This window comes from Pecten maximus, chromosome 13 (assembly GCF_902652985.1).
Source record: "Pecten maximus chromosome 13, xPecMax1.1, whole genome shotgun sequence".
NCBI lineage: Eukaryota > Metazoa > Mollusca > Bivalvia > Pectinida > Pectinidae > Pecten > Pecten maximus.
The window spans coordinates 38,330,212-38,357,543 of record NC_047027.1 but is presented as its reverse complement, the minus strand read 5'-3'; the positions used below and the strand labels follow the sequence as shown (position 1 = coordinate 38,357,543).

General features: G+C 37.6%; 1 protein-coding gene across 2 annotated transcripts in view; it reads right to left on the bottom strand.

Moving 5' to 3' along the window:
• The window catches only part of LOC117340880 (glycerol kinase-like), a 43,621-nt gene extending 24,700 nt beyond the window's left edge, over window positions 1-18,921 (bottom strand). For both annotated transcript variants that reach the window (XM_033902657.1, XM_033902658.1), the window contains exons 1-5: window positions 18,805-18,921; window positions 15,119-15,192; window positions 14,094-14,200; window positions 13,374-13,451; window positions 10,283-10,362 (exon numbers count right to left, since the gene is read on the bottom strand). In XM_033902657.1, the coding sequence (XP_033758548.1) occupies window positions 10,283-10,362; window positions 13,374-13,451; window positions 14,094-14,200; window positions 15,119-15,192; window positions 18,805-18,870 (405 nt within the window). In that variant the 5' untranslated portion in view covers window positions 18,871-18,921. The remainder of the gene's footprint in view (window positions 1-10,282; window positions 10,363-13,373; window positions 13,452-14,093; window positions 14,201-15,118; window positions 15,193-18,804) is intronic.
• Window positions 18,922-27,332: the final 8,411 nt, after the last annotated feature.

Here is a 27,332-nt window from a genome sequence, read left to right as displayed (position 1 = left end):
AGGATAGCTATGTACAACTTCACAAGTCAAGGGTGTTAGGATAGCCATTTACAACTTCACAAGTCAAGGGTGTTAGGATAACTATGTACAACTTCACAAGTCAAGTTTGTTCAGGATAGCTATGTACAACTTCACAAATCAAGGGTGTTAGGATAGCTATGTACAACTTCACAAGTCAAGGGTGTTAGGATAGCTATGTACAACTTCACAAGTCAAGGGTGTTAGGATAGCCATGTACAACTTCACTAGTCAAGGGTGTTAGGATAGCTATGTATAACTTCACAAGTCAAGGGTGTTAGGATAGCTATGTACAACTTCACAAGTCAAGGGTGTTAGGATAGCTATGTATAACTTCACAAATCAAGGGTGTTAGGATAGCTATGTACAACTTCACAAATCAAGGGTGTTAGGATAGCTATGTACAACTTCACAAGTCAAGGGTGTTAGGATAGCTATGTACAACTTCACAAGTCAAGGTTGTTAGGATAGCTATGTACAACCTCACAAATCAAGGGTGTTAGGATAGCTATGTACAACTTCACAAGTCAAGGGTGTTAGGATAGCTATGTACAACTTTACAAGTCAAGGGTGTTAGGATAGCTATGTATAACTTCACAAGTCAAGGGTGTTAGGATAGCTATGTACAACTTCACAAGTCAAGGGTGTTAGGATAGCTATGTACAACTTCACAAGTCAAGGGTGTTAGGATAGCTATGTACAACTTCACAAGTCAAGGGTGTTAGGATAGCTATGTACAACTTCACAAGTCAAGGGTGTTAGGATAGCTATGTACAACTTCACAAGTCAAGGGTGTTAGGATAGCCTATGTACAACTTCACAAGTCAGGGTGTTAGGATAGCTATGTACAACTTCACAAGTCAAGGGTGTTAGGATAGCTATGTACAACTTCACAAGTCAAGGGTGTTAGGATAGCTATGTACAACTTCACAAGTCAAGGGTGTTAGGATAGCTATGTACAACTTCACAAGTCAAGGGTGTTAGGATAGCTATGTACAACTTCACAAGTCAAGGGTGTTAGGATAGCTATGTACAACTTCACAAGTCAAGGGTGTTAGGATAACTGTATAACTTCACAAGTCAAGGGTGTTAGGATAGCTATGTACAACTTCACAAGTCAAGGGTGTTAGGATAGCTATGTACAACTTCACAAGTCAAGGGTGTTAGGATAGCTATGTACAACTTCACAAGTCAAGGGTGTTAGGATAGCTATGTACAACTTCACAAGTCAAGGGTGTTAGGATAGCCTATGTACAACTTCACAAGTCAAGGGTGTTAGGATAGCTATGTACAACTTCACAAGTCAAGGGTGTTAGGATAGCCATGTACAACTTCACAAGTCAAGGGTGTTCAGGATAGCTATGTACAACTTCACAAGTCAAGGGTGTTAGGATAGCTATGTACAACTTCACAAGTCAAGGGTGTTAGGATAGCTATGTACAACTTCACAAGTCAAGGGTGTTAGGATAGCCTATGTACAACTTCACAAGTCAAGGGTGTTAGGATAGCTATGTACAACTTCACAAGTCAAGGGTGTTAGGATAGCTATGTACAACTTCACAAGTCAAGGGTGTTAGGATAGCCATGTACAACTTCACAAGTCAAGGGTGTTAGGATAGCTATGTACAACTTCACAAGTCAAGGGTGTTAGGATAGCTATGTACAACTTCACAAGTCAAGGGTGTTAGGATAGCTATGTACAACTTCACAAGTCAAGGGTGTTAGGATAGCTATGTACAACTTCACAAGTCAAGGGTGTTAGGATAGCTATGTATAACTTCACAGTCAAGGGTGTTAGGATAGCTATGTACAACTTCACAAGTCAAGGGTGTTAGGATAGCTATGTACAACTTCACAAGTCAAGGGTGTTAGGATAGCCATGTACAACTTCACAAGTCAAGGGTGTTAGGATAGCTATGTACAACTTCACAAGTCAAGGGTGTTAGGATAGCTATGTACAACTTCACAAGTCAAGGGTGTTAGGATAGCTATGTACAACTTCACAAGTCAAGGGTGTTAGGATAGCTATGTACAACTTCACAAGTCAAGGGTGTTAGGATAGCTATGTACAACTTCACAAGTCAAGGGTGTTAGGATAACTATGTACAACTTCACAAGTCAAGGGGTTTTTGGTAGCATTTACAACTTCACACAAGGTGTTGGATAGCCTGTCAACTTCACAAGTAAAAGGGGGTTAGGAAGCAGAAAAACTTCCAATCAAAGGGTTTGGATAGCTAGGGGACAACTTCACCCATCAAGGTGTTGGATGTGTTTTTTTGGTGTTTTGGTGCAGTTTAAATGGGTTTTTTAGGGGGAATTGTTTCCCGTGGGTTTTTTTGGGTACCTTAAAATAAAAAGTGGGTTGTGTTTAATTTTGTTTGGTTTTGGGGTTTGTAAATTTAAATAGGGTTTTTGGTGGGATTTTTTAATTTGGGGGGGTTGATTTTGGGTTTGTGGGGTTGGTTTTAAATTTTACAAGTAGGGGGTTTTGGTGTATTTTTTAAATTTGGGGTGTTGGGTGTTTTTTTAAAATTTTTAAAGGGGGTTAGGGTGGGTTTTTAAAATTTTAGGGTGTTGGATTATGTAAATTAAAATAGGGTTTGGTAGATTAAAAATTTTGTGGTCTAAGGGTTGTTGGATAACTAGTACAATTACAAGTCAAGGGGGTTCAGGATAGCCATGCTACAAAGTTACTAGTCAAGTGTGTTAGGAAATAGGTACAAGCTTCACAATTCCACGGGGTGTTAGGAAAGCTATGCACAACTCCACAAATCAAGGGTGTTAGGAAAACTATGTACGAATCACAGTCAGGGTTAGTATAGCTAGGTACAACTTCACGGAGGCAAGGTGTTAGGATAGTAGTACAAACTTCACAAGGGTCAAAGTGGGTTGGATAAGTATGTACACATTCACAAGTCAAGGGTATGTTAGGATAACACGTATAACTTCACAATTCAGGGTTGTTAGGATAACTATGTACAACTTCACAGTCAAGGGTGTTGGATAGCATGTACAACTTCAAAAATCAAGAGTGTAGGATAACTATGTATAACTTCACAAGTCAAGGGGTAGGATAACTATGACAACTTCACAGTCAGGGTGTTAGGGATAGCTATGTACAACTTCACAAGTCAAGGGTGTTAGGATAGCTATGTACAACTTCACAAGTCAAGGGTGTTAGGATAGCTATGTACAACTTCACAAGTCAAGGGTGTTAGGATAGCTATGTACAACTTCACAAGTCAAGGGTGTTAGGATAGCTATGTACAACTTCACAAGTCAAGGGTGTTAGGATAGCTATGTACAACTTCACAAGTCAAGGGTGTTAGGATAGCTATGTACAACTTCACAAGTCAAGGGTGTTAGGATAGCTATGTACAACTTCACAAGTCAAGGGTGTTAGGATAGCTATGTACAACTTCACAAGTCAAGGGTGTTAGGATAGCTATGTACAACTTCACAAGTCAAGGGTGTTAGGATAGCTATGTACAACTTCACAAGTCAAGGGTGTTAGGATAGCTATGTACAACTTCACTAATCAAGGGTGTTAGGATAGCTATGTACAACTTCACAAGTCAAGGGTGTTAGGATAGCTATGTACAACTTCACAAGTCAAGGGTGTTAGGATAGCTATGTACAACTTCACAAGTCAAGGGTGTTAGGATAGCTATGTACAACTTCACAAGTCAAGGGTGTTAGGATAGCTATGTACAACTTCACAAGTCAAGGGTGTTAGGATAGCTATGTACAACTTCACAAGTCAAGGGTGTTAGGATAGCCATGTACAACTTCACAAGTCAAGGGTGTTAGGATAGCTATGTACAACTTCACAAGTCAAGGGTGTTAGGATAGCTATGTACAACTTCACAAGTCAAGGGTGTTAGGATAGCTATGTACAACTTCACAAGTCAAGGGTGTTAGGATAGCTATGTACAACTTCACAAGTCAAGGGTGTTAGGATAGCCATGTACAACTTCACAAGTCAAGGGTGTTAGGATAGCTATGTACAACTTCACAAGTCAAGGGTGTTAGGATAGCTATGTACAACTTCACAAGTCAAGGGTGTTAGGATAGCCATGTACAACTTCACAAGTCAAGGGTGTTAGGATAGCTATGTACAACTTCACAAGTCAAGGGTGTTAGGATAGCTATGTACAACTTCACAAGTCAAGGGTGTTAGGATAGCTATGTACAACTTCACAAGTCAAGGGTGTTAGGATAGCTATGTACAACTTCACAAGTCAAGGGTGTTAGGATAGCTATGTACAACTTCACAAGTCAAGGGTGTTCAGGATAGCTATGTACAACTTCACAAGTCAAGGGTGTTAGGATAGCTATGTACAACTTCACAAGTCAAGGGTGTTAGGATAGCTATGTACAACTTCACTAATCAAGGGTGTTAGGATAGCTATGTACAACTTCACAAGTCAAGGGTGTTAGGATAGCTATGTACAACTTCACAAGTCAAGGGTGTTAGGATAGCTATGTACAACTTCACAAGTCAAGGGTGTTAGGATAGCTATGTACAACTTCACAAGTCAAGGGTGTTAGGATAGCTATGTACAACTTCACAAGTCAAGGGTGTTAGGATAGCTATGTACAACTTCACAAGTCAAGGGTGTTAGGATAGCTATGTACAACTTCACAAGTCAAGGGTGTTAGGATAGCTATGTACAACTTCACAAGTCAAGGGTGTTAGGATAGCTATGTACAACTTCACAAGTCAAGGGTGTTAGGATAGCTATGTACAACTTCACAAGTCAAGGGTGTTAGGATAGCTATGTACAACTTCACAAGTCAAGGGTGTTAGGATAGCTATGTACAACTTCACAAGTCAAGGGTGTTAGGATAGCTATGTACAACTTCACAAGTCAAGGGTGTTAGGATAGCTATGTACAACTTCACAAGTCAAGGTGTTAGGATAGCTATGTACAACTTCACAAGTCAAGGGTGTTAGGATAGCTATGTACAACTTCACTAGTCAAGGGTGTTAGGATAGCTATGTACAACTTCACAAGTCAAGGGTGTTAGGATAGCTATGTACAACTTCACAAGTCAAGGGTGTTAGGATAGCATGTACAACTTCACAAGTCAAGGGTGTTAGGATAGCTATGTACAACTTCACAAGTCAAGGGTGTTAGGATAGCTATGTACAACTTCACAAGTCAAGGGTGTTAGGATAGCTATGTACAACTTCACAAGTCAAGGGTGTTAGGATAGCTATGTACAACCTCACAGTCAAGGGTGTTAGGATAGCTATGTACAACTTCACGAGTCAAGGGTGTTAGGATAGCTATGTACAACTTCACAAGTCAAGGGTGTTAGGATAAGCTATGTACAACTTCACAAGTCAAGGGTGTTAGGATAGCTATGTACAACTTCACAAGTCAAGGGTGTTAGGATAGCTATGTACAACTTCACAAGTCAAGGGTGTTAGGATAGCTATGTACAACTTCACAAGTCAAGGGTGTTAGGATAGCTATGTACAACTTCACTAGTCAAGGGTGTTAGGATAGCTATGTACAACTTCACAAGTCAAGGGTGTTAGGATAGCTATGTACAACTTCACAAGTCAAGGGTGTTAGGATAGCTATGTACAACTTCACAAGTCAAGGGTGTTAGGATAGCTATGTACAACTTCACAAGTCAAGGGTGTTAGGATAGCTATGTACAACTTCACAAGTCAAGGGTGTTAGGATAGCTATGTACAACTTCACAAGTCAAGGGTGTTAGGATAGCTATGTACAACTTCACAAGTCAAGGGTGTTAGGATAGCTATGTACAACTTCACAAGTCAAGGGTGTTAGGATAGCTATGTACAACTTCACAAGTCAAGGGTGTTAGGATAGCTATGTACAACTTCACAAGTCAAGGGTGTTAGGATAGCTATGTACAACTTCACAAGTCAAGGGTGTTAGGATAGCTATGTACAACTTCACAAGTCAAGGGTGTTAGGATAGCTATGTACAACTTCACAAGTCAAGGGTGTTAGGATAGCTATGTACAACTTCACAAGTCAAGGGTGTTAGGATAGCTATGTACAACTTCACAAGTCAAGGGTGTTAGGATAGCTATGTACAACTTCACAAGTCAAGGGTGTTAGGATAGCTATGTACAACTTCACAAGTCAAGGGTGTTAGGATAGCTATGTACAACTTCACTAGTCAAGGGTGTTAGGATAGCCATGTACAACTTCACAAGTCAAGGGTGTTAGGATAGCTATGTACAACTTCACAAGTCAAGGGTGTTAGGATAGCTATGTACAACTTCACAAGTCAAGGGTGTTCAGGATAGCTATGTACAACTTCACAAGTCAAGGGTGTTAGGATAGCTATGTACAACTTCACAAGTCAAGGGTGTTAGGATAGCTATGTACAACTTCACAAGTCAAGGGTGTTTAGGATAGCTATGTACAACTTCACAAGTCAAGGGTGTTAGGATAGCTATGTACAACTTCACAAGTCAAGGGTGTTAGGATAGCTATGTACAACTTCACAAGTCAAGGGTGTTAGGATAGCTATGTACAACTTCACAAGTCAAGGGTGTTAGGATAACTATGTACAACTTCACAAGTCAAGGGTGTTAGGATAGCTATGTACAACTTCACAAGTCAAGGGTGTTAGGATAGCTATGTACAACTTCACGAGTCAAGTGTGTTAGGATAGCTATGTACAACTTCACAAGTCAAGGGTGTTAGGATAGCTATGTACAACTTCACAAGTCAAGGGTGTTAGGATAGCTATGTACAACTTCACAAGTCAAGGGTGTTAGGATAGCTATGTACAACTTCACAAGTCAAGGGTGTTAGGATAGCTATGTACAACTTCACAAGTCAAGGGTGTTAGGATAGCTATGTACAACTTCACTAGTCAAGGGTGTTAGGATAGCTATGTACAACTTCACAAGTCAAGGGTGTTAGGATAGCTATGTACAACTTCACTAGTCAAGGGTGTTAGGATAGCTATGTACAACTTCACTAGTCAAGGGTGTTAGGATAGCTATGTACAACTTCACAAGTCAAGGGTGTTAGGATAGCTATGTACAACTTCACAAGTCAAGGGTGTTAGGATAGCTATGTACAACTTCACAAGTCAAGGGTGTTAGGATAGCTATGTACAACTTCACAAGTCAAGGGTGTTAGGATAGCTATGTACAACTTCACTAGTCAAGGGTGTTAGGATAGCTATGTACAACTTCACAAGTCAAGGGTGTTAGGATAGCTATGTACAACTTCACAAGTCAAGGGTGTTAGGATAGCTATGTACAACTTCACAAGTCAAGGGTGTTAGGATAGCTATGTACAACTTCACAAGTCAAGGGTGTTAGGATAGCTATGTACAACTTCACAAGTCAAGGGTGTTAGGATAGCTATGTACAACTTCACAAGTCAAGGGTGTTAGGATAGCTATGTACAACTTCACAAGTCAAGGGTGTTAGGATAGCTATGTACAACTTCACAAGTCAAGGGTGTTAGGATAGCTATGTACAACTTCACAAGTCAAGGGTGTTAGGATAACTATGTACAACTTCACAAGTCAAGGGTGTTAGGATAGCTATGTACAACTTCACAAGTCAAGGGTGTTAGGATAGCTATGTACAACTTCACAAGTCAAGAGTGTTAGGATAGCTATGTACAACTTCACAAGTCAAGGGTGTTAGGATAGCTATGTACAACTTCACAAGTCAAGGGTGTTAGGATAGCTATGTACAACTTCACAAGTCAAGGGTGTTAGGATAGCTATGTACAACTTCACAAGTCAAGGGTGTTAGGATAGCTATGTACAACTTCACAAGTCAAGGGTGTTCAGGATAGCTATGTACAACTTCACAAGTCAAGGGTGTTCAGGATAGCTATGTACAACTTCACAAGTCAAGGGTGTTCAGGATAGCTATGTACAACTTCACAAGTCAAGGGTGTTCAGGATAGCTATGTACAACTTCACAAGTCAAGGGTGTTCAGGATAGCTATGTACAACTTCACAAGTCAAGGGTGTTAGGATAGCTATGTACAACTTCACAAGTCAAGGGTGTTAGGATAGCTATGTACAACTTCACAAGTCAAGGGTGTTAGGATAGCTATGTACAACTTCACAAGTCAAGGGTGTTAGGATAGCTATGTACAACTTCACAAGTCAAGAGTGTTAGGATAGCTATGTACAACTTCACAAGTCAAGGGTGTTAGGATAGCTATGTACAACTTCACAAGTCAAGGGTGTTCAGGATAGCCATGTACAACTTCACAAGTCAAGGGTGTTAGGATAGCTATGTACAACTTCACAAGTCAAGGGTGGTTAGGATAGCTATGTATAACTTCACAAGTCAAGGGTGTTAGGATAGCTATGTACAACTTCACAAGTCAAGGGTGTTAGGATAGCTATGTACAACTTCACAAGTCAAGGGTGTTAGGATAGCCATGTACAACTTCACAAGTCAAGGGTGTTAGGATAGCTATGTACAACTTCACAAGTCAAGGGTGTTAGGATAGCTATGTACAACTTCACAAGTCAAGGGTGTTAGGATAGCCATGTACAACTTCACAAGTCAAGGGTGTTAGGATAGCTATGTACAACTTCACAAGTCAAGGGTGTTAGGATAGCTATGTACAACTTCACAAGTCAAGGGTGTTCAGGATAACTATGTACAATTTCACAAGTCAAGGGTGTTAGGATAGCTATGTACAACTTAAGGAGTCAAGGGTGTCAGGATAACTATGTACAACTTCACAAGTCAAGGGTGTTCAGGATAGCCATGTACAACTTCACGAGTCAAGGGTGTTAGGATAGCCATGTACAACTTCACAAGTCAAGGGTGTTAGGATAGCTATGTACAACTTCACAAGTCAAGGGTGTTCAGGATAGCCATGTATAACTTCACAAGTCAAGGGTGTTAGGATAACTATGTACAACTTCACAAATCAAGGGTGTTAGGATAGCTATGTACAACTTCACAAGTCAAGGGTGTTAGGATAGCCATGTACAACTTCACAAGTCAAGGGTGTTAGGATAGCTATGTACAACTTCACAAGTCAAGGGTGTTAGGATAACTATGTACAACTTCACAAGTCAAGGGTGTTAGGATAGCCATGTACAACTTCACAAGTCAAGGGTGTTCAGGATAGCTATGTACAACTTCACAAGTCAAGGGTGTTAGGATAACTATGTACAACTTCACAAGTCAAGGGTGTTAGGATAGCTATGTACAACTTCACAAGTCAAGGGTGTTAGGATAGCTATGTACAACTTTACTAGTCAAGGGTGTTCAGGATAGCTATGTACAACATTTATGAGTCAAGGGTGTTAGGATAGCTATGTACAACTTCACAAGTCAAAGGTGTTAGGATAACTATGTACAACTTCACTAGTCGAGGATGTTAGGATAGCAATGTACAACTTAAAAAGTCAAGGGTGTTCAATTATACTCTTTGCTAGCCAAAGGGTGTTCAAAAGATGCCTACAGTAATTGATCAACGTCCCACTTACCCTGAAGTAGTCTACAGTACTTGATCAACGACCCACTTACCCTGAGGTAGTCTACAGTACTTGATCAACGACCCACTTACCCTGAGGTACGTAGTCCTTGATCAACGCCCCACTTACCCTGAGGTAGTTTACAGTACTTGATCAACGTCCCACTTACCCTGAGGTAGTCTACAGTACTTGATCAACGTCCCACTTACCCTGAGGTAGTCTACAGTACTTGATCAACGTCCCACTTACCCTGAGGTACGTAGTCCTTGATCAACGCCCCACTTACCCTGAGGTAGTCTACAGTACTTGATCAACGTCCCACTTACCCTGAGGTAGTCTACAGTACTTGATCAACGTCCCACTTACCCTGAGGTAGTCTACAGTACTTGATCAACGTCCCACTTACCCTGAGGTAGTCTACAGTACTTGATCAACGTCCCACTTACCCTGAGGTAGTCTACATTACTTGATCAACGCCCCACTTACCCTGAGGTAGTCTACAGTACTTGATCAACGTCCCACTTACCCTGAGGTAGTCTACAGTACTTGATCAACATCCCACTTACCCTGAGGTACGTAGCCCTTGATCAACGTCCCACTTACCCTGAGGTACGTAGCCCTTGATCAACGTCCCACTTACCCTGAGGTAGTCTACAGTACTTGATCAACGTCCCACTTACCCTGAGGTAGTCTACAGTACTTGATCAACGTCCCACTTACTCTGAGGTACGTAGCCCTTGATCAACGTCCTACTTACCCTGAAGTAGTCTACAGTACTTGATCAACGTCCCACTTACTCTGAGGTAGTTCTTGTCTTTCTGTGGTGTCTTGTTCACCAGATTATCTACAGTACTAGCCGTCCTCATGTCTAGCCAAACTGCAATTGGAAAAGGATTATCAGTAAAATACAAATTTCATTTGGTCACTCTATGGAATTTGTAAAAAAAAACATGTACATAAGAGTGTTAGGTCGTGTATTTATAGAACATATGTCTACCTGTATATATATGGTATATCTTCAATCAATATCTATAATAATCCCTAATACAAGAGCATGACTTCATTATATTTGTACTTCTGTCATACAATGTTGTGATGAATGCCAGAAATTACTTTTCCTACAGAAGTAAATGGTAAAATGAAGGTAAACATCCTTTGATTTGGTACCCACTGTCCCTGAAGATGTACATGTAGCCACAGGAATATACCAATCCTGAAGGAATGTCACACGTCACACAAGTCACACAAGTCACACATGTCACACATGTCACACAAGTCACACATGTCACACATGTCATACAAGTCACACATATCATACAAGTCACACACGTCACACATGTCATACAAGTCACACATGTCACACAAGTCATACAAGTCACACATGTCACACAAGTCACACATGTCACACAAGTCACAAATGTCACACAAGTCACACATGTCACATATCACACATGTCACACATGTCTCATGTCACACAAGTCACACATGTTATACATATCATACAAGTCACACAAGTCATACAAGTCACACATGTCACACAAGTCACACATGTCTCATGTCACACATGTCTCATGTCACACAAGTCACACAAGTCACACACGTCACACATGTCACACATGTCATACAAGTCACACATGTCATACAAGTCACACAAGTCACACAAGTCACACACGTCACACATGTCATACAAGTCACACATGTCACACAAGTCATACAAGTCACACATGTCACACAAGTCACACATGTCACATATCACACATGTCTCATGTCACACAAGTCACACATGTTCTACATATCATACAAGTCACACAAGTCAAACAAGTCACACAAGTCACACACGTCACACACGTCACACACGTCACACATGTCATACAAGTCACACATGTCACACAAGTCACACATGTCATACAAGTCACACATGTCATACAAGTCACACATGTCATACAAGTCATCAAGTCACACATGTCATCAAGTCACACATGTCATCAGGTCACACATGTCATCAAGTCACACATGTCATACAAGTCACACAAGTCACACATGTCATACAAGTCATACAAGTCATCAAGTCACACATGTCATCAAGTCACACATGTCATCAAGTCACACATGTCATCAAGTCACACATGTCACACAAGTCATACATGTCACACATGTCATACAAGTCACATGTCACACATGTCACACAAGTGACACAAGTCACACATGTCATACAAGTCACACACGTCATCAAGTCACACATGTCACACATGTCATCAAGTCACACATGTCACACATGTCATACAAGTCACATGTCACACATGTCATACAAGTCACATGTCACACGTCACACAAGTGACACAAGTCATACAAGTCACACATGTCATACAAGTCACACACGTCATCAAGTCACACATGTCATCAAGTCACATATGTCATCAAGTCACACATGTCACACAGGTCATACAAGTCACATGTCACACATGTCACACAAGTGACACAAGTCATACAAGTCATACAAGTCACACATGTCATACAAGTCACACATGTCATACAAGACACATGTCACACATGTCACACAAGTGACACACGTCACACATGTCATCAAGTCACACATGTCATACAAGTCACACATGTCACACATGTCACACAAGTCACACATGTCACACATGTCACACAAGTCACACATGTCACACAAGTCACACATGTCACACATGTCACACATGTCACACAAGTCATACAAGTCATACAAGTCACACATGTCACACATGTCATCAAGTCACACATGTCATCATGCCACACATGTCACACAAGTCACACATGTCACACATGTCACACATGTCACACAAGTCATACAAGTCACACATGTCACACATGTCACACATGTCACACAAGTCATACAAGTCACACATGTCACACATGTCATCAAGTCACACATGTCATCATGCCACACATGTCACACAAGTCATACAAGTCATACATGTCACACACGTCATACAAGTCACACAAGTCACACAAGTCACACATGTCACACATGTCATACAAGTCACACAAGTGACACATGTCACACACGTCACACATGTCACACAAGTCATACAAGTCATACAAGTCATACAAGTCACACATGTCATACAAGTGACACAAGTCATACAAGTCACACATGTCATCAAGTCACACATGTCATACAAGTCACACATGTCACACAAGTGACACAAGTCATACAAGTCACACAAGTCATACATGTCATACAAGTCATACATGTCATACAAGTCACACATGTCATACAAGTCACACAAGTCATACATGTCATACAAGTCACACATGTCATACAAGTCACACATGTCATACAAGTCACACACGTCATACATGTCACACATGTCACACATGTCACACAAGTCACACAAGTCATACATGTCACACAAGTGACACAAGTCACACAAGTCATACATGTCACACATGTCACACAAGTCACACATGCATGTACATATGGACAATAATGTAACCCTTCTGTAAATTAGTAAAATGTCCACCCCATTTTATACTAACCTGTTTTACACATCAGATTTATCGTCTTTCCTCAGAATATCATTAACAACATAAGGCAGAAGTTAGTGTTGTCCCAATTATCGATTATAATGTCAGCATCGTTGACTGTTTATCAATAAAGATATAAAATAAAGACACTACTCAGAGTAAAGCTAGTATAAAATCAAAATGGCTGCAAATTTTGCTTTGGAGGAAAAAGGCCTAATCAATCCCAAAAGAAAAAATTAACATTCTTTAAAGGATTATGTACTGGTAGGCTAACCGATTAATAATCGAAAGTTGATCAGTTGATACTAACCTATTTTATCCATCACCAATAATGAAATCTCAACCGATTCCCATCACTAGCAGAAGTAAACATACCTATAGCATTGTAGAGAGGTTCCCCTGTCAGTTTGTCCCAGACCACGGTTGTCTCCCTTTGATTCGTGATACCAATGGCTGTAGTAAAATACAAACTATATAGTGTTCTCATCTCTAGAATGTGTAATACATTTTTGTTATCATGTAGATTTAAATGTACATCCTACCTCTCCAGGTATAATATTTCTATAATTATACATGTAATATTACAACACTAATACAAGTTAATTAATTTGTGAAAGTTAATATAGTACATGTACTTGTTCTCTCCCTTTTAATACTTCTCAATAGAAAAGAAAAGCTAAAATAAGTCACTTTAAGATATAAGGTTGGAAAGAGGAAACACATGTTCTTTACTGATGCTTTAATGTTGAAAACATGCAAACTTATAATAGTAATTGCCAGATGTTTACATGTACCAGGTAAATTTGAATTGGTTTGTTTTTGGTGGTGAAGATGAGGAGCGAGTTGGTGTTATGACGGAGACTGGTATGTTGTGGCAGTGTGGGAAGTGATGGGTGGTTGGGAGACTGGAGGGGGGGGGGGGGGGGGGGGGGGGGGGGGGGGGGGGGGTGTGTGGTGGTGCCGGGGTGACAGTTCTGGTGATGAGGAGAGTGTTGTAGTAAGCCTGGGGGATAGGAGTGAATGTGAGGGGGTTGATGTGGTTGTGATGAGGGGTTACGGTCACTGTGGGTGTGTAACAGTGTATACATCACTGACTTTTGATATTGGCAGGACTTATGTCGAGAGCATTGAGGTTGTCGACAGCTTTCTGTATACAAGTCAGTACAGAGGTCAGTATCTCCTTCGGGTCCTCCTCCACCCATCTGTGGTCAACAGTTATAGTACAACTAGGAATCATCATATATCACATCTTACACCAGGGTCCAGTTGTTCAAAAGGTGATTAGCTATAGGCTAATCATATTTTAACAACAAACAACATTTTTCAAATGCTGATATAATAATTTCTGGTAGAGATAATTTGACAAAACTTTACGAAACTCTGTAATTCTTATTTCTCTTCCAACAGGCACAATTAAAATATGATATACTCACAGGTTTTGCAACAAATGAGAAATTAAATTTTCACTAATCAAGATTAAGCTAATCACCTTTTGAACAACTAGGCCCTGGCGATTTAATTTTCTTAAAAGAATTTTTTTTTTTTATAAACTTAAATCATAGAAGAAAGATGAAGAAAACTCAACATTAATACATTTCAGAAAAAAAAATATTGATGCATATATATGGCTTGAAATATTAGCAGCTTGCTGGACTAGTCATCTACTGGCCACTGCTATAGTGTTAATTGATCTCTACACTAACTGTATATATACACAAATAGTAATACTACCAACCAATTCTTCAGTACACTGTAGGGCCAAAATATAATGATATAAAATATGTGTTGAATATTCTGTAAAATTAATTAATAATTATACTGTGTAAGATTGATCCCTTTACATTTCATTAATAATTCTAGTTCGAGATCTTGAGGAGAACATTGTAAGTATACATACTCAAATAACAAGTATGCACTATGTAAACATGACAAATTTAAAGATCAGATACAAGTTTCATGTGTATTATATGGAAATCACGAAATAAATACCAGTGAATTAATAAAGAATATAAACATTGTTAACCTTTGAAACATTAAGAGTATCACACAATCTGAATCATGACACATTTTAAAATCTAGCTATTCTTCTTCAATCCAGGTCAATCCCTGGTTATACTGACCCTTCCCTAGGCAGCAACTGGTTGATTTCTTCTTGGTGGTACGTTACTAACTCACCAGTTTTACTGGAAAATATCTGTGAAGAGAAAAATTGATATTACTCTTCATTCCCATTATATACTTCTACTATCAGGACCTTTTCTGAGGGCTTTTTGGGGCCGTTAATGGGCCCCATTCCCAATTGGAATTATTTTATTTTAAAGCCCAATTACCAAAATCTGTATTTTCCGTTATGAATGAAGGCAATTAGATGTTTCAAAATTAATAGTTGGGAAAATAAATGTTATATTCATCAAGGATTGGGAACAGGTGTATTTCAATAACCAACAGTAAATCTGATCCTCCTCAATTCATAGGAATGTAGCAGGGGCAACATCCACTTGGGTTAGAGGGTGTCGCTAATTTGTCAGGGGCCGGGGCCAGCTGGGAAACAATTGTCATTCTTATGAATTGAAGAGGATCAGATTTCTGAATTAGGAAGCTGATGAATTTTTTTTATTAACTCTTCTGATTTATTTTTTATCATATGTATAATGTAGCAGAAATCTGTAATTGTAAAGTTTATATTTAAACACGGTTTTTTATTCCAGTAAATCAGATTAAACAAATTATTGAATAATAATTCTATAAACATGAAGTCAATATTATATGTACATGTATACTGAAGCCTGAGTTAAATTGCTGTGACAATAAAAATGGGAAAAGTGGCTGAATATATACCATGATAACATTTCTCACGGAATAGCAGCTGATGACTTACTAAATCTAACTCGGAACATGATGTAGCACCAAAACTTGACATTTTGCCAGGCGTACAATAAACAGATCTCGGAACAATAATTCATTTCAGGAATAATAAAAAAAAAAAAACAAAGAAAATGTTCACAGTACTTAACTCAACACGACATGTAATATTTTTTTATATACCATTATTAAGTTGGCCCTCAAGCTAAAAAACCTCCATAGCCTAGCTGGCTAAGTACAGTACCTGCTGTGACATTATACACTGTCGGTTTCCGGAACAGTCTTTAAAAGTTTGTGTTTGGCAATGAAAGAGACAAAAATAACCAGACATAATTATGTGGCTTTCACTACTTCTAGTCCAGTTCTGCTGTAGACAATCGAATGATATAGTCGACACTATATATAGTCAACTGCCTCGTCAAATACATGTAAATGTCTTCTCTGATGAATCTATTTTAACAATTAAATAAACAAAGCTTGCATACATAACAGTCCATGTATACCAGCTACAGGTAATGTTTAATGCAGTTTTTAAAACTTTTGAATGAGTAGCTGGTTATATAATATTTTTTACCAGGTGGCAGATTTGCCTACCAAGTCATAAAATCTAGGCACCAATTTGAAAAGTTATACATTTACATGTATATTAATTATTAGTCGCCTGGCTTATAAGTTGTCTTAAAAAAAAAAAAAAACTTAATTCTTTAGATCAGTATAAGATCTCTCTGTAACTTTATTGAGTACGAACATCATTTTTAAGCATTGACTAGTACTGTAAACTTTGAAAAATTTACCACATTGCAAATTTACACATTTTTTTTAGTGGCCAAGCAGGCGCTTCATAGGTCAATGACCGGTCGCCAATAGTGACTATTTTACATAGGGTCAGTGTAGAGACAACTTTAGAATATGCCCTTAGGCTATTGTAACATTCCTCTGTTATATTCTATGTCAACACATACTTATATTTATCCTGTTTATGCTAGCCTTGTGAAATGGAATACTGTACAAGTTGTATACAGTGTGGTGCACTGCGTCACCTCTGATATACAGTATATATCTCAAACTGATATTTAAACAGATGACAGGCATCCCATATAAGTACATGTATATATATAGCTGAACTGGACTGGCCATGGTTGATCATCGGCGACCAGGTAGTTCAATTGATAGAACATTCGGATAGTGTCCGCAGGGTCCCGGTGTAGGAGATCGAACTCTGTTCTAGCTGCTACATTTTCTCTTTCGCCTGTTACATAATTGCAAGCTTGCCTACCCTTGTTTATAAAACATGAGAGTAGGCTTAGCAAGGGGATATCTGAACTTATGGTCTTTGGGGACAAAGATTTGAAAAAGAGGAGGGAGGAATGTAGCAGAACTGGACTGGGTTGATAATCAGCGACCAGGTAGCTCAATTGATAGAGCATTCCGCTAGTGTTCGGAGGTTCCAAGTTCAAACCCTGGTCTGGCTGCTACATTTTCTCTTTCTCCTGTTACATATGATGTGCGTGTCAGAAAGGGGGGATACCAACGATGGGCCCTTTGTGGCCCCTCAGTAATTTTATTTTTGCACTTTATCAAAAAAGATATACATTAAGTCATATGTTATCTTGAGTGCCTAATAGAAAATTTTGTAAGTCGAGGGGGGAGGGGTGTGGGAGGATATTTTTATTTCTCCTTAATATTTGCGCAAATTCAATAATGGAATGCAATGAAAATGATATTTACCACCAGTTTATAATTCTTCTGCTAAAGAAGTATATATATTACAATCTTATACTAAAAACTAAGATATTCAGTCACAATAACCTAGCTTTATAAAATATATATGGTCAAGTTTCGGATATCAAAACAGTAAAAACTCCTGATCTCAAATTAAAGTCAAAGGTGCCATGAAAAGAATCTAAGAAATCTGAGTATTTGAGGCAACTAACTTTTAAAATATTTTATATCAATTTCTACTGATGGAACTGGAGTTCAGCAGGTCATTTGAGTGATAATAGTTTGATATAATGAGGTTTGACTGTACTTTAAAATGACCAAAAATACTTCCTTTACTTATCAATATCCCATTGGTATTTTTTTTTTTACTAATTGATTTTTATACCTTCCAAAAACATTGACTTTTGATGCTATAGAATTGGTGGTAAATCAACAACAACAAAAAAATGTTCAAACAGAAGTTGTTTCTAATACAATAAGCAAAAGATGTGCAGTTTTCAATTAAATTAATATACCATAATTCGAAAATTTCGATGTTTTACTTGTAGAGGTGCATATAAACATACATTCCGGGGGATTTCTCAACTTGTTGAACTGTGATGCCTAAGGCTAAACTGGAAATGAGATGAGTAATCATTTGTTAGTTAGTTACTGTGTAACAATTAGAATATGGGAATCACAGGAGTTTGAATTTCCTCTAAAATATTGTCAGGATAGGGGGAGGATAGGCCAGCTATAGCAGTTAAATGTAAAGAATTTCGTTATTGTATTATCCATTCATGACGATAAATTTATTGTTTACTCACGATGTACGAGGGGAAATAGGGCCTTGTGTAAATAAGCATGATATGGTTGTGAAGGCCGCTATCAAAAGCAGACGATACTGGAGTCAAAGACATGAAAAATACAGTAACCTAAACGGGACTGCACTGTGGATTTTCTCAATTTTCTCCAGCGGTTTTACTGAAGCATGGAACTAGAAAATAGTATACAGCTGTTATTGCCTCGGGGGTCTTAACTTCTTTGTCGTCAGCGACTTAGCGGTGATAAATCGAGACTCGCGTGTGTGTGTACTACTGTAACGTTAGGCCTACTACTGCAAAATGATATTGAAGGGCAAACAACTTGACGCGGTTTATTAACTCGCACATACATTCTCGCTGAATCATTTTCTTATAATACATGAGGTATATATTTGCTGATAGCATGCATTAATACTCACCAAAAATCTTGTACTACTTGTCCCCTGATCGACAGCTCCAACAAGCGTGTCATGTTGACTAGCCATGCTGCCTTCTTTCTGTCAAAACAAAATTGTACGGGATATAAGCGACTCACAAAACGTCGCTTGCGTCAAAGAAAAGAAAAAAAATCAAATCGAGTATTAAAGCGCGCGAAATATAACCTTATAATCCACAACCTTTGTCAAAGACTGACATTGGCAAGATTTTTTTTCTTATGATACACTATGGAATTCTACAAGCGGCAGCGTCCAACTGAGGCTTACTGCTTTCCCGTTTGCCAAATTTAATCCGCGGCCACTGCTTCCTGCTTCCTGGTCGATATCTTCAGTCCAATTTTAAATTTAATCTTGGTCAAGTGGTGTAACTTATCAATGCCTTTAACACAATATGTGTTTCCAGAGCCGCATGTCTGGAAATATAATGGAGGATTCTGATTGGTCAAAAGAGACCTATAATAGAAATAGATCTATTGTCCGATTAGTGAAAAAATAATAATAAAAAAAAAAATGATAAAAATATTGGATTCCATCTGATTGCTACGGCCAACTACTATAATTTTATCTTGTATGTGTAACTTAGCATCGTACGTACTGTAAAAAGTATAATTGTATGTACATGGTATATGATCTTAGTACGTACTACACGATAATATCGGATATGAAATTCAATTCAATTCAATTTATTTCTCTTTAACCATACATAACAGTACAGAGAAAACATATTTACACAATACAAAAGTTATATACAGTTGTTCAGCCAGTGTATAAAGTATGCACACGCAGACTGTATCAATTAGTTTATCAAAACATCTGATATTTAACCATATCGTTACGCATGATACCATTTTATATAATTTCAAATCAACAAAACGATCAAGTCAAGATGAACATGATGTGTAACATCATGCTATGGAGGACACATTGCTAAAGATAATACTAATGAATTTACAGAGTTTTTTCAATGTATTTACGTGGTTTGAGTTCATAAGATCTCTAAATTTTAATATGTTCGGCCTTGTATAATAATATTTATTTAGATATAATTTTCTATGCGCAGCTAATGACTGGCATTCTAGCAGATAATGGAATTCATCTCCTATTTGTTGACTATTACAAAAAGTACATATTCTTTCGTGGCGTTCAATATTATTCCACCTTCCAGTTTCAATAATCAGTCTATGATTTGTAGTTCTGAACTTACAAAAAGTATTTCTTTCTTTATCTGTAAGAACGTCTAGATAGCATTCAAAACCAAATTTGTTTTTAAAAATTCTGTAACAACCAGACTTAGAAGAATTAAATACATCATTATCCCACTGCTGTATAAACTGATCATGGAGTGTTTGTTTTACATATGACTTTATCCAAGAAGTATCTAATTCCTGGATATACTGGATATTCCACACATAGCTAATACCACATTCATCTAATAATTGTTGTATATAACGTATATAGGGAACATTATTATTACGGTATTGGTTTAGACATAACAGTTTATAAGTTATTACATTTAGTTTGTTTTCTTTTGAATTAATCAATTGAGACCAATAGGTCAACATTCTCGTCTTAACTGAGATATTCAAAGGATAAGCTCCAAGTTCACCATAAACCATAGACGTTGGTGTACTTCGTTTGACCCCTAATAATAACTTACAAAACTTTAAGTGCGCTCTCTCAATGACTTGTAGATTTGTAAAACCCCAAATCTCACATCCGTATAACAATATAGGTTTTACAATTTTATCATACAGATCATATATACACTGAACAGATAGGTTATATAACCTTCCTTTCTTTAAAACATCATACATAGCAATTGTTGCTTTTTTAACATTGTAATTTTTAGCTTCATTAAAAGAACCTGTGCGTGAAAAAACAGTGCCCAGGTATGAAAAACTTTGGACAATTTCTATGTCTTCAGTATCAAATTTGAATTGTAATCTGTTATTTAGACGACCTTTACTGACTATCATACATTTTGTTTTCTCACTGTTAACTTTCAGTCTCCATATTTTACAATATTCACTAAAAACATTTAGCTGCATTTGCAGGTCTTCTGGGGTGTCAGAAAATAAGATTGTATCGTCAGCATACAACAAAATAAATAGTTTAATATACATATGTAAATCAACTTCAAGTTGGTTTGTCAGGCACTGTAAACCGGTAACATTATTTCTAGTCATAAACTCCTCAAGGTCATTCAAATATAAACTAAATAAAAAAGGAGACAAGTTTTCCCCTTGCCTCAATCCATTATTGCATGCGAAGAATGCAGAATTCTGACCATTAAATGATATGTTAGATTTAATACCTTGATACATATTGTAAATAATTGTATACATTTTGCCATTTATATGATTTAACAACATTTTGTTCCACAGACCATTTCTCCAAACTTTGTCAAAGGCCTTTTCAAAATCAATGAAAATACAGTACAGCTTCTTTTTCATCATATTAGTAAGACTAATTAGGGAATACAGCACAAAAATATTGTCTATAGTTGAATACTTCTTGCGAAATCCAGCTTGGTTTTCACATATTAGATTAACTTCGTCGGAATACTTTAATAGTCTTGCATTTAAAATACTTGTGAATAGTTTGCCGATGCAACTTACAATAGTAATCGGCCTATAATTTTTAGGGTCTGAGGGAGAACCCTTATTTTTATAAATAGGTACAATAGAGCCTCGAAGCCAGCTTTCTGGGATTTTCCCTGTGCTAAAAATAACATCAAATAATATAACATAGAGATCAATCATTTTAGAGGGCGAATATTTAATATATTCATTAATGATGAGATCATCCGAGCAAGCCTTATTGTTTTTCAGTAGCTTAATAGCATGTTCCACCTCCTCTCTGGTTATATTACTATTTAATACATTATTTACAGGACCCATATCAATATCATTATTATCAAACATGTTATCATCTACTCCAACATTTAAGGTTTTAAAGAAATTAAAAAGCGTGTCAATCGATATGTTACCTTTTTTGTTTTTATGTGTACTATTAGAACTTTTAAGTAGTTTCCAGTAATCCCGTGCATTACTACTTTTCATATCTTTCAACTTACGACGGAGGTCTCTTCTGAATTTATTAATACTTTTATCCATTGTATGTTTGTAAGATTTTTCTGATTCTTTATATTTATTGAAGAAATAATCATTTTTGTGACGTCTGTACATACCTTTATGGCGTCGGAATAACTTCCTGGCCGCCTTACATTCACCGTCAAACCAGGGTTTAGAATTTGATTTTGGCTTTTTACATATATTAGTATGGTTATATTTGTATATACCAAAAGTTGACTTAGCAGCACTTACAAGCACATCACTACAATCTGCCATAAGTGTATTGACATCTAGGTCGTTCGTATTATTGCATTGGTTAATTGTATCAATAATATTCTGAATTTTGTCATCGTTTATATTCTCAATAAAATGTTGGATTTTCTCAGTCTCCCAGTTTTTAATACGTTCAGTATAATCTGTTGTATCATGTGTATTAATGTTATCATTGGTAACTGTATTGGCCATACCACCTATAGTAAGAGTTAGGGGACAATGTGCATCTGACATAAGAGGGCTAAAATCTAAAACATCAAAGTCACGTATGCGTTTTAGGAGCTCAGAGGAACATATGACATAATCGACAACGCTAGAACTTTTACAGGTGTACTTACCTATATCTCTATCACGACCAACTCTACCATTACAGATAAAAATGTCATTATATTTACAAAAATCCAATAGTCGATTCCCAAAATTATTTTTGTGTAAGTCCTGACTTTTTCTGTTCTTAGCAAAACCGGAATTTTCAAATACATTCATGTATGTAACTTCATTTAGGATTTCAGCTGTTAATTGATCTCTATCGTCTATTTCATTGTAATCAATAAAATCTACAGAGCTCGCAGTTCTTGCATTAAAATCTCCTAACAAACACACATTTTTGTAATTAGCTGATAACCTCAAGTATTCAGTTTCAATTTCCAAATATGGATCACCAATACAGTATGTAGAATTCTCGGGTGGGATATACACCATTCCAAATAAAAAATCATCATCACTTTGTAACTTCGCGCCATCTAACCTAAACCAGCTTACGTATTGACTATCACTTTGTACTTCATAGACATAATCTTCCAAGTCATATTTATATGCTATAACTATACCACCCGACTTCACTTTTTTAAACTTTGTCCTATTTTTCATTACAGTTTTAAAACATGGCAAATCAATGACATCTAAATCATCAGTTTTGGATTCACAGAGACATAAAATATCAAAACTATTTACAAATTCACGAAACTCAGGATATTGAGCTTTTCTCACTAAGCCACAAACATTTAACGACAGTATTTGTATTGTACATGCATTATAGTTACTTTTTCCACCACCACCATATGTATTAATCGGCTCGTTTGAAACCAAACTAGTGTCTATATTTTGCCCTCCGGCGCGTCCCTATTCGTGCTGATTTGAAATCACCCGTCTACGTTTCGAGCGCGGTTGTTGAGTGGGCGTATGCTGACTGGCCATGGGCTGAACATCCGGGCCCTTATATAGTACACCATCTATGTACAGCTGATCTCTGTTCAACACAGTTTTTTTCCCGTTTTTCCTAGCTTCTTTCGCTACCGGATATAAAATTTTCCTTTTGTCTTCAATTTCCTTTGGAAACTGTTCGTTTATACCAAAATGTGACCCTTTTAGTTCTTTAGCACTCCGCTTGACTCTCAGTAAATCCTTGTAGTAAATAAACTTTGCTATGATTGATCTTGGCCGTGTACCGGTACGCCTGTCGCGTTGAAAGAAGTACTGTTTTAAGCAATTTGTTGCTTCATTTATCATCGGTTAATGTTTTTCTATCTTCATAACTATATTGTTATATTTTTTTATCTATTATTATAATCATTCATCTACATGTTATCAATTATACTAATTATTGGACACAGGGGTCTGCTAAATTGAAATCAAATCAAATCAAATCAACTAAAATAAAAAAAAAGAACCGAGTTGATGGTGTCTATGGATGTTATTTCTAGTTCATTGTCAGCATCGAACGAATGAGTAGGATGAAGTTATACGGAAATATTGCAATACCTTTTTGCAGCCTCTCAATTGGGGATGCGGTATTGTGGGATATGGAGTGACGGCACCGAAGCGACAGAACAATCAACAATGCAAGCATATCACTTCTAAGGCATACATGTTTATATCTTATTCTAAACATATCCATTTTGCTTAAAATGACGTGCTCGGTTTGGGGGGAAATTTAGTGCAATTACCTGCTGAATGTGCAAACACTCACGGACAGCGTCAACACATTATTATGCTGAATTCGCTATGCATGCGAGCATTTTCAAATTAAATGGTAATTAAAAGTTTGGTGATGTAATTCATGCGATGGTTTTATGTTAATGTCGCTTTTAGGCAGTAACATGTGATTTTTATGGCGGAAAATCGATGTGGGTACTGGGGTTTCGGTTAAATCATTGACATTTCATGTATGATTCCAGATGTCTGGTTTGAAACGACGAAAGAAAAAAAAACAGTATTGTGGCTTTCCAAGCCGAAACGGACAACAAAATCTAGAGCGAGCCTCATAGTAACTTCCTTGGTTTCCAGTAATTCTAAAAACGACTTCTTCTAACGTCAGGGCCGCCGAGTGGTTAATGTGTCCCGACACTTTATCACTATCCCTCCACCTCTGGGTTGCAAGTTCGAAACCAACGTGGGGCAGTTGCCAGGTACTGACTGTAGGCCAATGGTTTTTCTCTGGTCACTCCGGCTTTCCTCCACCTTCAAAACCTGGCACGTCCTTAAATGACCCTGGCTGTTAATAGGACGTTAAACAAAAACAAACCAAATCTTCTAACGTCAGTAAAGATATATACACCAAAGTATGTAAAACCTTTCTGGCCGGGAACTCCACTTTTTCTTGATATCCGTTGTTCAACCACGTCACCAACTTTAAATTCAACAGTTCATTTTGCCCAAGACAAACTAAAAACATACCAACTCATTGGCACAGTATTTCAATTTCATAAACTCAAACATCATGGAGTAGAAAATTACTTCAATGTGTTTTTAGAACTAATAGCTCAAGACAAGTTTCCGATCGACAACATGTCCTTTCATTTGTTCCTTGAAACTGTCTGTTTTTTTCTCACTGCAAAGCACATCCGAAATGAAATATTTTGATACAACGAAGCGTTTCTAGAAAGCCGGTTATCGACTTTTTAATGGAAAAAATATTTACTTCATTGGAGGTCCCAGTAATATAGGTCAGTAACGGTCGTCAGAATCTGGGTTGTATTCAACTGGCTATTCCTTGATAAACTTTGCTGTTCAGAGCATGTCTACGTTATCAAACTTCAATATAAGTGATGTTGATATTCCAAAAGCTATCCATCCTGACAGCTTGGCACCCGTTATCTCTTGGCTTCAATCGTCCAATGTAAGAGAGTTTATGATATGCGCATATGGCAAAAAGGTCACAGCAGGTGCTAACGGTAGAGGGATGTGCACATGTGCACATTGGAAGACGGCGTCAGGTTTGTATGGAACGCCAAATTAACATATATTCAATTAATTTTATCTAATTAATTTTTAATTATTAATTTTTATTCTTCAATTACTTGAAGATAGGTTCAATTAATTGTAGATAGGTTTAATCTAATTGAAGATAGGTTAAATTCAATTGAAGATAGGTCAAATTATTTGTACCTTCTACCTATCTTCAATTAAATTGAACCTATCTTTAATTGAATTGAACCTACCTTTAATTAACTGAATATATGTTAAGTTGGCGTTCCATGGGTTTGACCATCGAAAGCGTGATTTGCAACTACAAACTGACCACTTATAGTCTCTTGTTGACGTCATAAAATCAATTCCTGAACAAGAGACTTTGAAATCGATGGATAGCCTTAATAAAAATACTTCCAACCGAGTGACATGGGATTGATGTGGAAGATTAATACGTCATCGAAAGGACAGAAGAAAACAATAATGACGTGTACTGATATTGATTGTTTTGTAACCGTAATTGAAAGAAAATGCTAAACAACATTTAAAGGCATGCTTAGTTTTAATCTTGATCATCATCTCGATACTTTTTTCCTTTTTCTTTCGGTAGTGGTAACAGGTTAGTATGAATGACATTTACTTGGTACAAACTCCCGAGCCATTCTACTTAAACATTTATTAACTTATTCGTGCTATTGGTGTTAATGTTACTCGTGACTACCCATGCGTTACCTGTTATAGTCCCGTTATGGTAGTATCGTTTTTATTCATGTTAGTTACAATTGTATGACAACAATGATTTGCTCGATATGTAGAAAAAAACTGTTCCTCCACTTACAATATGAAACAACAAGAAAAAAAGATACACTTAGGTGTCACTTTACAGTTGTTGTGGCCGATAATTCTTTTCCAAGGAAAATCTTAAGAGGCATTCGTGCAATGTACATGGCGAAGTTTTGGTTTGTTTTGGGTTGTTTTTGTTGAACGTCCTAATAACAGCCAGCTAGGTCATTTAAAGACGTGCCAGGTTTTGGAGGTGGATGAAAGCAGAAAAACCACCGGCCTACGGTCAGTACCTGGCAACTGCCCAACGTAGGTTTCGAACTCGCAACTCAGAGATGGAGGGCTAGTGATAAAGTGTCGGGACACCTTAACCACTAGGCAACCGCGGTCCCATGGCGAAGTGAAGAATTACGTTTGCAGCTGTTGCAGCAAGAAGGTTGCCCCTGATGCTGATTTCAAAAGACCCAAACGCCGAGAGTAAGGGGAAAAGAAGTTGAAATGCTATTTATGTAGCTAAACAAAATATGTATCTAAACTAAGGGATCCCCTCACCGCGGTGAAAAAACACATCACTGCAAACGTATGCAACACGTCATACCGATTCCGAACTGGCCTCAGTTTAAATGTCAAATCAAAGCAAACGTGTTAGACCGTGATTCTTGAATCAGCGGGCTGAAGTTAACAGCGGATTCGTTATTCGAATCCCCAATAACGAATAACGAATCCGCTGCTAACTTCAGCCCGCTTCTTGATAAAGATTATATGATGAGATTTTTCTTACCATGCAAAGTTAATGTTTTGTTCTTTAAGACTCGCTCGTAGCTGGTGCCACATCAATAAAAACAAAAACAACTGATGATATTCGTTATTATTAATATGTGATATCATTAAATATTTGCAGGTAGCACTGTATCATCGGTGATTTATTGTAGTTTATGCTGGTTCTTATATCTAGTCATTAAAAACATAAGTCAAATGTTCTGACAAACAGCATATATATATATATATATATATATATATAAATCCGTCTTTACACCAAGAGATTGATTGTAAACTGTTCAGAATATGCTTTTTTCTCAGTACATTGGTAGATTCATAACCCAATTACAATACAGTATAGTCCTTTATTGATGATCAAATGTACATATTGCTGTTAAGATACAGACAAAGCCACAAACCTATGTCATCTTA